This window comes from Gymnodraco acuticeps, unplaced genomic scaffold (genome assembly GCF_902827175.1).
Source record: "Gymnodraco acuticeps unplaced genomic scaffold, fGymAcu1.1, whole genome shotgun sequence".
NCBI lineage: Eukaryota > Metazoa > Chordata > Actinopteri > Perciformes > Bathydraconidae > Gymnodraco > Gymnodraco acuticeps.
This window is the reverse complement of record NW_022990889.1, coordinates 2227143-2239543: the sequence shown is the minus strand read 5'-3', so window position 1 is coordinate 2239543 and position 12401 is coordinate 2227143. Positions and strand designations below refer to the sequence as shown.

Sequence of the window (12401 nt, the reverse complement as noted above, 5' to 3'; positions counted from 1 at the left end):
GCTCGATTTGGTCTGAATTGTGATTTGATTCGTTTGGTCTGGCTCGTAGATGCAACAAAAAGAAAACAACAACGGACAGTTATATTGCTACCAGAAAGCAGAAGAAGCAGCGATGTCACGACTCTTTTTACCAAATCGTTTTTGTGCCAAATGTTCCCTAATAACAGCGCGTGGGTATAATGCATTTCCGCCGCGAGCCGTAGCGCGTTACAAGCAGCATCAGTCAGATAAACTGAGTGCTTTTATTCAACAGAGACGATATGGCGGAGAGGCAAATCCAGCGTTTTTTAAATACAGGTCAAAGTCCCGGATTTGGGTATGTGGGGTCGGTGTGGGGATTGCTATAGCTGTCGGGTTGAAATACAACGCAGACACATCCAGCAGTTCCTGTGATGATACAGTGAAGGAGGCTCAGAGGACTGATCGATACAGCGCTGCCATAAAAGTTAGCAGGGACCTGGTGGAGCGGATCAAGGTAAGCATGGAGGTAGGCAAACACACCAATGGACATTTACTCAAGTACTGTACTAAAGTAACATTTTGAGAGACGTTCAGTTTACTTGAGTAATAAAAAATGTGCTGCTTTGTGTGCCACTATTGCCACACCAATTCAAGGTAAATAGTGTACTTGTACTCCACTACAGTACATGTACTTTGCAGATTTGGATTAATGATGTGAAATATAATCAACACTTAAGTAAGACTGTAGTTACACCTGGAGTAAATTCACAAGCTACCCTGCAGTATACAAAGTCATTACAACTGCACCTTTACCAGCGTTGATAACACTTGCATGCATCAATAATTATAATTTGCAGGTCTCCCTTGAAAAAGAGATCTATGATCTCAATGGGACCAATCTGGTTAAATAAAGGTTTGAAAATGAAAATGAATAATCAAAACATATGATATATTATTCTGAAATGGGCCAATTAGTACTTTACGTATATTTTGATTCTACTATGTTTGTACTTTTACTTGAGTAACATTTTGAATGCAGGACTTTCACTTGTACAAGACCTTCTCCCACCAATGCTGCTTGCTATCCTCTATTTTGCACTCTCCTCCTATGCGACCTCCTGTGTCACTGACTTCTGTTCAGTGTTTCTGTCTGTCTGTCCCCCAGGATGAGGTCGGGGCTCCAGGCCTGGTGGTGGGGGTCTCTGTAGATGGCGCTCATGTCTGGAGTGAAGGTTGGTGTCTGACACTTTAAAGTTAAGTGAAGTAGCTTTTAGGTTATAAATTAAACAGGCTGTGGCTCCGGATCCAGCAGCGTTTTAGTCAATCTCACTGGACAAATAGGATACACCTATTTTTGGATTTTGGTGCTGTTTTTGCTTTATTGGAATATTCTTAGGAAAATTCATCAGTTTCTTTATTGAAAACTCAATGTATTCCCAATAGCTTCCATGTCATGTAAACCAGTGATCCCCAATCACTGAGGAATTGTCTAATCACACTGGACAGGTGTAGCACCTTCTATTTTTCATGAATAACATTATTAAAAAAGAATTATTTTTTATTTCACTGGATGTGTAAGACACAACCATTTTTTTTTTTTTAGTCCATCGTGTAAATCTTATTTATTTTCAATAACTACCATTTCATTTGACCCAAACACCAGATACAAGATATTATGGCTTTGATATACAAACACCCTTTTTATTGGATTTTAGAGTATTGCTATTTGATATAAACATTGTTATGACAATTCAGTCATTTCTTTATTAAAATGTTTGATTTATTTTCAATACATTTCATGTCACAATACCCAATGACTGCAAATCAATAGAGCATTGTAGTGCCACACTGGACAAGTAGGACACACCTCTTTTTATTGGATTTTAGTGCTTCCACTTAATTATATATATTTGTATCATCTAAAATAAAAGTTGGACTGAATCCAATAAAGAGAGGTCCTACATATCCAATGTAGTACTACAATGCTGTAGTAAACGAGTCACATGGCATGGAAGCTAGTTACATGTGATATGAATTTGGAGACTCTTGGTCAAGAACATGGAAGCTATTCAAAACCTTTTTCAACATAAAAATGCTGCATTTTTATTCAAATGTTTATATAGAAGATCGATCACCGTTATCTCAAACAGGTACAAATATGAGAGACAAATCAATTACTGAAAAACAAAAACCTTTAAGCCTTAGCTCTGTTTGCCTTGGAACTCAATGAGTTATCTCCTGTTCTCAACTTAGGTGGCATTCTGTTTTAACTCAAGCCAGAAAAATCATTTCAAATGAAATGTCTCAAAATTAAGTATTAGTGTTTTTTTTTTTTACATCAAACGGTTTAAAATTGCACCAAATTGAATCTTCAACAACTTTATCTGAAAACACAATGACATTGAATTTAAATTCCTCACGTAATTCAGGGATCGGTTATTCTGATTTGGAGAATCGTGTGCCATGCGGCCCAGGAACAGTGATGCGAATCGCCAGCATCAGTAAACCCCTCACCTCTGCAGCTGCTGCACGGCTCTGTGAGGAGGGGAAACTGGAGCTTGATGTCCCTGTCCAGAAATATGTCCCAGAATTCCCCCAGAAACAATTTGATGGAGAGGATGTAAGTTAAGTGAAAAATATGTCAGATGTTGTTGTTATCCTCAATAATATTGTGCTATTCAGCTCACATGCACATCATTTATTTTAGGTCACAATAACCCCTCGAATGATTCTGTCCCACCTGAGTGGTATCCGGCATTATGAGAAGGATGCTAAGAAAGTGAGGGAGGACAGGGAGAAAGCAAAGCGTCTGTTGAAGGCAGAAAAGAAAGAGGATGAGAAGAGCACATCAGAAAACAATGATAAACGTGCAACTGAACAAGAAAACAAAGGCAAAGAAGCCACTAAGGCTCAGAAGAAAAAAGAGTTTGAACACGAGGAATACTACTTAAAGGACAACTTTGAAGACGTCACTCACGCCTTGGACCTCTTCAAGGATGACCCACTCATTTTCAAACCTGGTAAAGCACATACTGTATTTCTTTTTTAAACAACTTAAATATGATTTACGGTTTTACCATATGTCTGTACATAGGAAAGATTAACTAGTTAATTTGTTTGTTATGTACAGGCACCACTTTCCTGTACTCCACCCATGCCTTCACCCTGCTTAGTGCTGCTATGGAGCGCGCTGCTGGAAAGCACTTCCTTGACGTTATGATGAACATGTTCCGTGAGCTGGGAATGCTCAACACTGTTCCCGATGAGAATGACCCTATTATTTACCACCGCTCCAGGTAATCTTTAACAACATCACTGTCAAGTATTGTCCAAAATATTGTGAAGAGTCCCAGTTGAGTTTAGGGGTGATGTATCAGAGTACCACTTTGTAGAGATTTTTATTATTAAAGGTTGTACAACATGATAAAAATTGAACAATAAGTCCATGTAAATCTTTGATGCTGCTCCACAGATATTATCATCTCAACAAGAGAGGACGTGTTGTGAACTGCCCGTACGTAGACAACTCCTACAAGTGGGCAGGAGGTGGTTTCCTGTCCACCGTGGGGGACCTGCTGCTGTTCGGTAACGCTCTGCTCTTCAGCTACCAGGCGGCCCACCTGAAAGACACTGAGGGCTTGCTCCCTGGCTTCCTCAAACCTAATACTGCTATAGATCTGTGGGCACCAGCTGACAGGACAGAGGCCAGCTGGGACAAAGATGGATTGTATGCTCAAGGCTGGCTGGTAGTGGAGAAACTACAGAAGTACAGCCAGTGCAGGAAGCGCAGACACTACGTTTCACACACAGGAGGCGCTGTGGGGGCTAGCAGTGTCCTCCTGGTGCTACCCAGTGAGGAGAAAGATGAGCACCGAGGACAGACCACTCCTCTCCCAAAGGGGGTGGTGGTCACCATCATCGCTAACATGCAGTCTGTGGGACTCAACGGCACAGCACTGAAAATTGCACATGAGTTTGACAAAGCCAAAAGACTCTAAGAGTAAGTTGTTTACAGACATGTTTATATTTCACCGAAAAGTATTCAAACCCATACATGACATTTTAATAACTCTATAAAAAACAGTTCACAGGATGTTATTGAAATTCAATAAATATTAAACTTACAAATATGTCAAGTTGCCACTAGGTGGAAGCAGTTTCCTATGTGCCATAGCAAAAAGACCTCACTGGCTCGTGGTATCAGTTTGTTGGCCTAATACAAGGGTTTATGTATATCTATCTTTTAAAAACTAACACAAAAATATGTAAATATATATTGTTCTGCATTTGAAGCGAAAATAACAACCTTTCACAATGGAAAGAGACCGTTGGCCATTTAAAGTACCATGGTCCACCGCAAAAATCTCCATGTTACACGTAGTGATTTCTTGGGTCCATCCTGAACAGATATTTCCCCATAACAACTTCAAATGCTTTGGGAAAAACCCTGTTGTGTGTTGACCTAAAACTCTTATCAAAAGGGATTTTACTCTTTGCGAAGTGTTAAAATTGACTTCAATCACAAATACAATCCCGACTTTGTCTTTGAAGAAAATGGACAGTTTCCGGTTTCAATGCCTGTATAAGTGTGCTGCAAAACTAGTTTATAAATGATGTTGAGAATTTTACCAAAACATACATTTTGTTTTTTTCTTTCACATGTTGTTGTTGGCAGCTGTAGATAAAACTGGAGGTCCATCAATATTGAAAGACTAACAAACTATTGTGTGTGTGTGTGGGTGTGTGTGTGTGTGTGTGTGTGTGTGTGTGTGTGTGTGTGTGTGTGTGTGTGTGTGTGTGTGTGTGTGTGTGTGTGTGTGTGTGTGTGTGTGTGTGTGTGTGTGTGTGTGTGTGTGTGTGTGTGTGTGTGTGTGTGTGTGTGTGTGTGTGTGTGTGTGTGTGTGTGTGTGTGTGTGTGTGTGTGTGTGTGTGTGTGTGTGTGTGTGTGTGTGTGTGTGTGTGTGTGTGTGTGTGTGTGTGTGTGTGTGTGTGTGTGTGTGTGTGTGTGTGTGTGTGTGTGTGCAGAAATCACACAGTCAAGGGTAGGGGTCATTGCATATATTTACTAACTGCATACTGAGCATATTCATTACTTGATACAAGGGGTCATTTCATAAATCCATATTTCAAGCTCATATTTTACATAGTCCAACCATGCTTTGTAAATACATTTCAGGCAAAGTACATAGATTGAAATGTGATTCAACACGAGTAACACCAATGGCAACTTTCATAGCGGTGCTGAAAAAATCTACTGTGCAAGATGTGATTCAATTCCCACCTGCTCACACTTGTTTCACACCCCGTCTGTGTGTTGAAGAATTACACCTGTCTGTAGCAAACAGCATGGACTCCAGATATCTCAGGTGACCATTGATCAGCTCTTCACCTTGACTTTAGTTAAGGTCAGAGAAGCAGTTTTTCCTTTGTTCTTTTGGTCTTATCATGACACCCTAAACAGTATCATCTCTGAGAAGTCCTTCATTATCCCACCCGACACACATTTGCTCCAGAAGAAAGTCAAACTCTGGACTGTACTTTCCAATATTCTGTCTTGGGCTTGTTCTGTTGGCTCTGTTGCTTGGCTTTCAACATCCTATGTGAGGATATAATGGATGGTTATAATCTTTAAAAGAAAACATTCTGGCTTAAGTACAATAATAGCAAATACTGTATAACAAAAAAACTCTTCCACGTCTCAGTGATATTTTTAGACGCCGTGAGAACGTTTTGCAATCATACATCCATACTGTACTTACTTGTGTGTGTAGTAGATCACAACAGCTATCACCACTAAGATGAGGAGGACAACGATGACCACAGCTGCGATTAACCCCGCTTCCCCTGCTTTGCCGGAACTGCTGAAGAGCTGGAACTGCTCACATCGGCTGCCTTTATAATTTTCATTGCAACTGATTTAGGAAAAAAACATAGGGAGACTGTCAGCACATAGGAAAAGTATCGACAATAATACCATTTTCTAACAACAGATTTTCCAACATGGTTCCTGAAGACTCATTCTTACATCCAAGATAAGATTCATTCAACTTACACACAGGAGAGAGTATTCATGGCATCGCGTATTTTATAGCACGTCCCTCCATTCATGCAATAGGTGGCTTCCTGCCCATCACAAGGGGTTCCATGATCTACACAGACAGAATTACATCATTTCAGGTAAAATAGCTTTAATAGATCTCAATAGTCACTCTTTTAGAAGATGTGTTGTTTCTTCTGATCAGTTTTTTGTTATTTTATTACCTGCCATCATTTGGAATGCTTTTTATCACTGTTTCCTGAGAACACAAGAAACATATGTCTCCGAAAAATAAAGTAACCACTTAGAAAAGCATGAAATGCATATATAAATATACTAACAGTTTCTTGAAGCTAAATTACATCATTAACTTATTACGTTATGAGTGGAATATATCATCACCCTGACTGAAAATGAATCAAGAAATATGTTCTTACCAGCTCCTTAAAGTCCTGCTTTTGGTAGTTAGTGCAGGTTCCTGAGGTGATTCATAGTGACGCTTCACAATAGCTCCTAACTGCTTTTTGTTGGACTTCTGAAGACGATGTTATGTGGGTGTGATCCTCCCTTGGCTTAAAAATGTTGTGATTGCAGTTTGTCCACATTGTAAATGGCAAGCTAAACGTCAGTGAGTGTAGGTAATTTGTCTGTGTGTGTCATAAATGGTGTCATTTAATGGCATGTGAGCAATACATACAGACTCACCAGAGGCCTAAAGAAGCCTTACAGGAGTCGGTTTGACATCTTTGTTTCAGGTTAAAACTGAGTACATTTCGTTTTTGTTCTCTGAGGTTTAGTTGCATCAGATCAGGCAGAGGATTGCTCATGAAATCACTTGTTGTGAATATGAGCTCAACGTGTTTGGGTTTCAGAAACAGCTGAATGACTGGTATGTAAAGAAGGCATGAATGGAATCGTGGGAACTTTTTTGAAGTCTAAAAACAACCTTCAGACAGATAATTACAGTTGGGCGCTCAGAACCGTTAGTTGACCCATTAGCTAATCATTTTGAATTGCTCACTACATTCCAGTGACCAGAAGTAAAAATAGCAACACCTAAGTATGAAGTTAAACTATTATAAGTAAATGTCCTGCATTAGTAATAAGTAAATGTATTGTGACAACAAGGTATTGGAAACAATATATACTTCAACAAAAAAAACTAAACGTTTCATGATGCAACGCATATCTCATTGTTATATTATTGGGTCATTATTGTTGATGTATTTATATGCGAGAAGTAAACCGATGTTTTCGTTTGTCAATATGCAGCCTATTTTAGTTATATAAATATCACATAATACCTTTGGTAGTCAATCTCTTTAACAATGGATACTATTGAATGAACTATTCCATCTAAAATCTTGATTAAAAACTAACAAATAACCACAGCTTTTAAATAAATGTAGTGTTTTATTATTACAGAGTACCATATAATGCAAATACTTATATAAAGTTTCAGTATTTCAAAAACGTATAGTACATTTCTTGAGTAAATGGCCATTGCTTTTTTCTTGGTAACACATAGTGTTGTTTTGAGATATTGTGCAATCAGGGTATAGGCTTTTTTTGCATAATATGCATAATTGCGAAGATGCTAAAAACAATAAGCGATATTTCTCTTTAACGTGTACATTTTTGTTATAAGAAGGCTAAGGACCTCATTGACATGCAATAGTTACATTTAATTTAAACAATAATGTTGGTTATAGTTTAACATCAGTTTTATAAGGTTTGTGTTATTCAAACTAATGACTAAATGAAAGTTAAAAAAAATCAATAACTACACTTTAGTTATAAGAACTAAATAACAATAACTTATGGGTTGGTATTGGTAAATATGATATTGTCCGGTGTTTGTCACAAGCATAAAACTTTCTCCATCTTAACTCCAAAGTCCAACACAAAGACTACCTTGATGGACCACTTATACCCTCCTGAAAACATCTGTGGGAAATCTGGACCAAAATTCATGTGTTTACTTATTAACATTGCCAAGACTACACTATTGTACACATTCTTTACCACACATGAATAAACAAAAGTAATAAGTGTGTATAACTGCAGACTTGATGTTTATTTGATAGGGAGAATCTCATAGCATCAATGGATGAATTATTTACTTTCATCACTGCATTGTAACCAAACAGAGAAGATAAACATCCCAACACACAAGGTTTTTTTTATATCCTGACAGCCCAAAAGATTCTGCATTTTAATGCAACGGATTTCTGAATCATCTGTAAATGAATGCCAGTATGCAACACCATCTATAAAGGGTATCTATGCTAGCATATTTTAATATCACTGACAACACAGATATGTTGCCAACTTGCCATCGTTTCTCCTCTTCCCCTCTCTCGGTGTTTCCGGGCCCTATGCCTGCGCTACATTTTTAGGATGCAATTATATAATGTCAGCAGGGCTACGTGGGAATATCGGTGACGCTGCATCCTGATAAATAGCATTACATATATCAGTTAACACACCACAGAAACACTTGAGGTCACTGTCAGAGTAGTGGTGTGGTTTTGTTTTCGCGCGGGTGGGTTGTTGTATCGCGAGGAAACTCTGAAAGCTCAAGAGGTTGAAAGTGAAGCGAGTGTTTTTTCTACTTCGACGGTGGCATAGAAAGAGTGATGTCTGCAGGCTCCCATGGTTTGATAGGAATATATAGGCTACTACATAATATGTGATATTAGTTGTGTGTTAGTGTGTGTGTGTGTGTGTGTGTGTGTGTGTGTGGTGTGTGTGTGTGTGTGTGTGTGTGTGTGTGTGGTGTTGTGTGTGTGTGTGTGTGTGTGTGTGTGTGGTGTGTGTGTGTGTGTGTGTGTGTGTGTGGTGTGTGTGTGTGTGTGTGTGTGTGTGTGTTAGTGTGTGTGTGTGTGTTGTGTGTGTGTGTGTGTGGTGTGTGTGTGTGTGTGTGTGTGTGTGGTGTGTGTGTGTGTGTGTGTGGTGTGTGTGATGTGTGTGTAAATCTCGCCCTGTTTCCCTCCGCGGTCACGGCGTTGTTTGACACATGTAGCCGCTGGAATCCCGTGTTCAGCCCCTGGACAGCTCCTGATCGAGAACCTCTTCTCTTATTATCGGGCACATGGAGTCCCTGGTGTGAGTGTAGTGGGAAGCCCTGCCAGAACATCATGCCTCCCTCCCGAGAAGGGGTTACCTTGCTGATCCAGTGGCAGCCTCGTCGTCTCCTCTGAACGATGCAGCTTTCAGTCCGGAGGAGGTGTTTTCGTGCTGCGCTGTCTTCTGAGAGGCGATACGGGTGCTGCTCGGCCAACGCAGATTTGAGGGGAATCGCAGCCTACACACAGCGAGATCCGAGCATCCTTCACACTGATCATCATCATAACCATCATCGGCGAGAAGGGAGATATTACCATCATCACCGCGAGGGCAAAGGAGTCACGACCACTTACACAATGTAGAAAACATAAGAGGTTAGTGCGTCTTGTGTTTTCGAGTCAGTGTGGATTTAAAGCGCGCTGTGTAGTTGATGCATTTTGTGTTGGTTTGAACAAAAAGAAGACTGTGTGGCCTCCGTGGGAAAATGTTAACATCTCTATAACTGTTTATATAGCTACGACGTGGTGGGGGAATTATTGCAAGTGCTTCTTGATTAGGTGAATTGCAGAAAGCATGGACACAGATGGTCCACAGTGCGTGTGTTATTATATGAAATAGTAAAATAGCATGCCTTGTGGACAGCCACCTCCACTGATGGAGCACTTGACTGTAGCCTGTACTTATATTAATAAGAGGCAGCTCAAGATGTTGATTGTTATTCAATCTCCCTGATGTATGTTCAGGTCCAGAAATACTTTGCATTAAATCACAGACAGAAACAAATGCTCAATCCTTCATCCACAGTGATTCCTTGCAGAAAGTGAAGCATCTTGTGTTCTGCCTGTGTGACTTTCTGATAGCCAAATCAATATCGTTTTTGTTTTATTATAAATACCACATGTATAGGGGGTGCTGCAGTGAAACAGTATCACTCTCAGTCCGTGGATGACCTGGGTTAATTTATCCTGAGTAGCATTTCATCTGCTGTGCTTCAGTACATTACTCTGCTGTGGTCTGCTGCAGCTGCTGACTCCGTACCTCTCCACTGCTGGAGATGTTTGCTCTGTCTCTATCCCAATTCCATGAAATATTGTGAAAATTCAAACAACAATGCAAAAATATAATCATTGCAGTTATTTCCATCTCCTGGGAGGATCATTTAAGTGTTACTTTAACTTTGCAATACTCATAACTCTTTTTTTATAGTGGACGTTTCCTGTTAAAGCATGTGCTATGATTGTGTCCTCCCTGTGTGCTCATTCCATGTCTGTCCCTGCAAAGCAGCTGGAGAGAGTTTTCAGTGAGCGGACCTGGACATCAATGGCTCTCTATCCGGTGGCACAAAGAGCATAGCATCCTGCTTTACTTGCTATGCAAGAGGTGTGAGGTTCTCAGCCCCTGATCCACAGAGCGGAGCGTATATTGAAGGAGATTTCAAATCTATTACAGTTTAGTGCTGCCCAGGAAAATAGTTGAACAGAGCATATCTAAAGCTGAAGTCAGGACAGGGCGCCTTCAGGAAAGGCACAAGCACTAATACTTCATTGATCATTTTAAAATGCATTTGTGTTATTATACTAAACTCTACAAAGATTTGAGATTATTTAATTATCTTGGAAACGGCAGCTGGCAAAAAGCTGTTCCCATTATATATTTTGCTCTCCCTCAGCAGATGGACGTTGCCCATTATTTGCTTCATGATTTCATTTTTCTGCAGTAATTAAACTGTTCTTTCATATTTGCTATAGGTTTGGAAGGAGCCAGGTCTCTGGAGTGGTGAAATCACATTTCACACTTTGGGTCATTTAGTGTGGACGTCTATCTTCAACATAGGACCTCAACATGAGCAACCCCCAGTAAGTATAACACCAGCCAGAACCTTGTTTGTTACATATCTGATAGAGTTCTGAAATATCTGTTAAAGAACAAGCAGTCTCAGCGTGGTAAGGTATGATTATCAGAATGGGACCTCCTGTGAATGACTTTGAACAGGGATCAGCTGGAAAGCGGAGCCTGGCCTCGTCCTGCTCCTCAGATTGAGCGAGAGAGCGGCCTGCCATCTCCAGTCTCCACTGGCATCTCTTAGCATGGATGTTCACTTGTCATCTTCTCTTATTAATAATTACTCTGTGTGTGGTCCTCCAGACAGCCCCCTGCATTCTGATGACAGCCAGGGTTGGGGCTAAGAGAATGGGGAAGAAGGAGCAGGGGGAATGGAGTGTGGAGGAGGTGGAGTGGAGTAGGGTGGAGGGTGAAAGCAAAATGGGTTCAGTCAGCTGCATCTTCTGGTTAAAGGCACAGGATGCTGCTTCCAACTAGCACATAGCTCTGTCCCGGCCTCAGACCAGCACATTAGTGCAGATGTTGTGTTTTGTTGGTGTAAAACATCTGTAACCAGAAATAGAGTGGTTAGTACAAAGGCATGATCCAATTCTACTGAATGCTAGTGACTCTCTGTGAAGTGACAGATGGGAAACTCTCGTGCAGAGAGAGATTTTTTAGGAGTTATTTTCACGCCTGCTCTCTTGACTTGATGCTTCTGTAAATCCGCCTTCTTTCTCTCCTGCATACTCTCTCTCTCTCTCTCTCTCTCTCTCTCTCTCTCTCCTTAGCCATGTAGCATCTTTGCTGTGGAAACAGTGGGAGGTAGGATAGGGGAAATATTAGATGATCAAACACAACAAATTCAAAAGGATTAATTTAGCAAATTTCATGTAACAATTTAGGGGGGAAACACTGTTACATCTTCTGAACCATCATCATTTACATTAAAAACAGTATGGTAAATGCACAGATTGATAGCCTTGCAAGCATACTTTTTAGAACAAATGATTCAGAAACACTGATGAGGCAGTGCTCTTACTGTTTGGCCTGAGAGCTGTTCTTTATTTCTCATTCAGCCAACATCACACACCCAGTGGCTTTGAAACGGGTCAGCTAACATTTACTGCAACTAACCTCTGAGTCCTGATCCAATGCCCCGCTGCTCTCTAATTTCTCTATAATGAGTCCTCTCTGCAATCACTAGAATAAAGACTGTTGATTAGCTCGTCACTGCTGAGCAGCTATTTCTATTTCTAATTGTGTCATTCAGATGTTTTTATCTTCTGTGTTAACATTAGGAATTGCAGTTATGACACATTTACTGAAGAAATATATGAATCCATTTTTATGATAAAATCTGTGTTAATGTTGCTTGGTTTCTAGTATAATAAGAAGCATTGGATGCTATACACTACATTTCCAGTATACTGTAAATAGGTTAATGTGTAGTGTGTCATGGTGTAGAGTTTTAGAATTATTCAGTGGAAGTTTCTAAAATCATTAAATCGTT

At 40.1% G+C, this 12401-nt stretch overlaps 2 protein-coding genes across 2 annotated transcripts in view; both read left to right on the top strand.

The window, feature by feature from the left end:
• Window positions 1-47: 47 nt before the first annotated feature.
• Window positions 48-4599, top strand: lactb (lactamase, beta). The gene is made up of 6 exons (XM_034233545.1): window positions 48-475; window positions 1127-1193; window positions 2391-2581; window positions 2669-2981; window positions 3092-3257; window positions 3434-4599. Exons 1-6 carry the CDS (start codon window positions 50-52, stop codon window positions 3957-3959), a joined length of 1689 nt encoding a protein of 562 aa, XP_034089436.1. The 5' UTR covers window positions 48-49; the 3' UTR covers window positions 3960-4599.
• Window positions 4600-8926: 4327 nt separating this feature from the next.
• tmem266 (transmembrane protein 266) overlaps window positions 8927-12401 on the top strand; it is a 28782-nt gene continuing 25307 nt past the window's right edge. Inside the window, 2 exon segments of the mRNA XM_034233624.1 lie at window positions 8927-9441; window positions 10816-10923. Of these exon segments, the coding sequence (XP_034089515.1) occupies window positions 10910-10923 (14 nt within the window). The 5' untranslated portion in view covers window positions 8927-9441; window positions 10816-10909.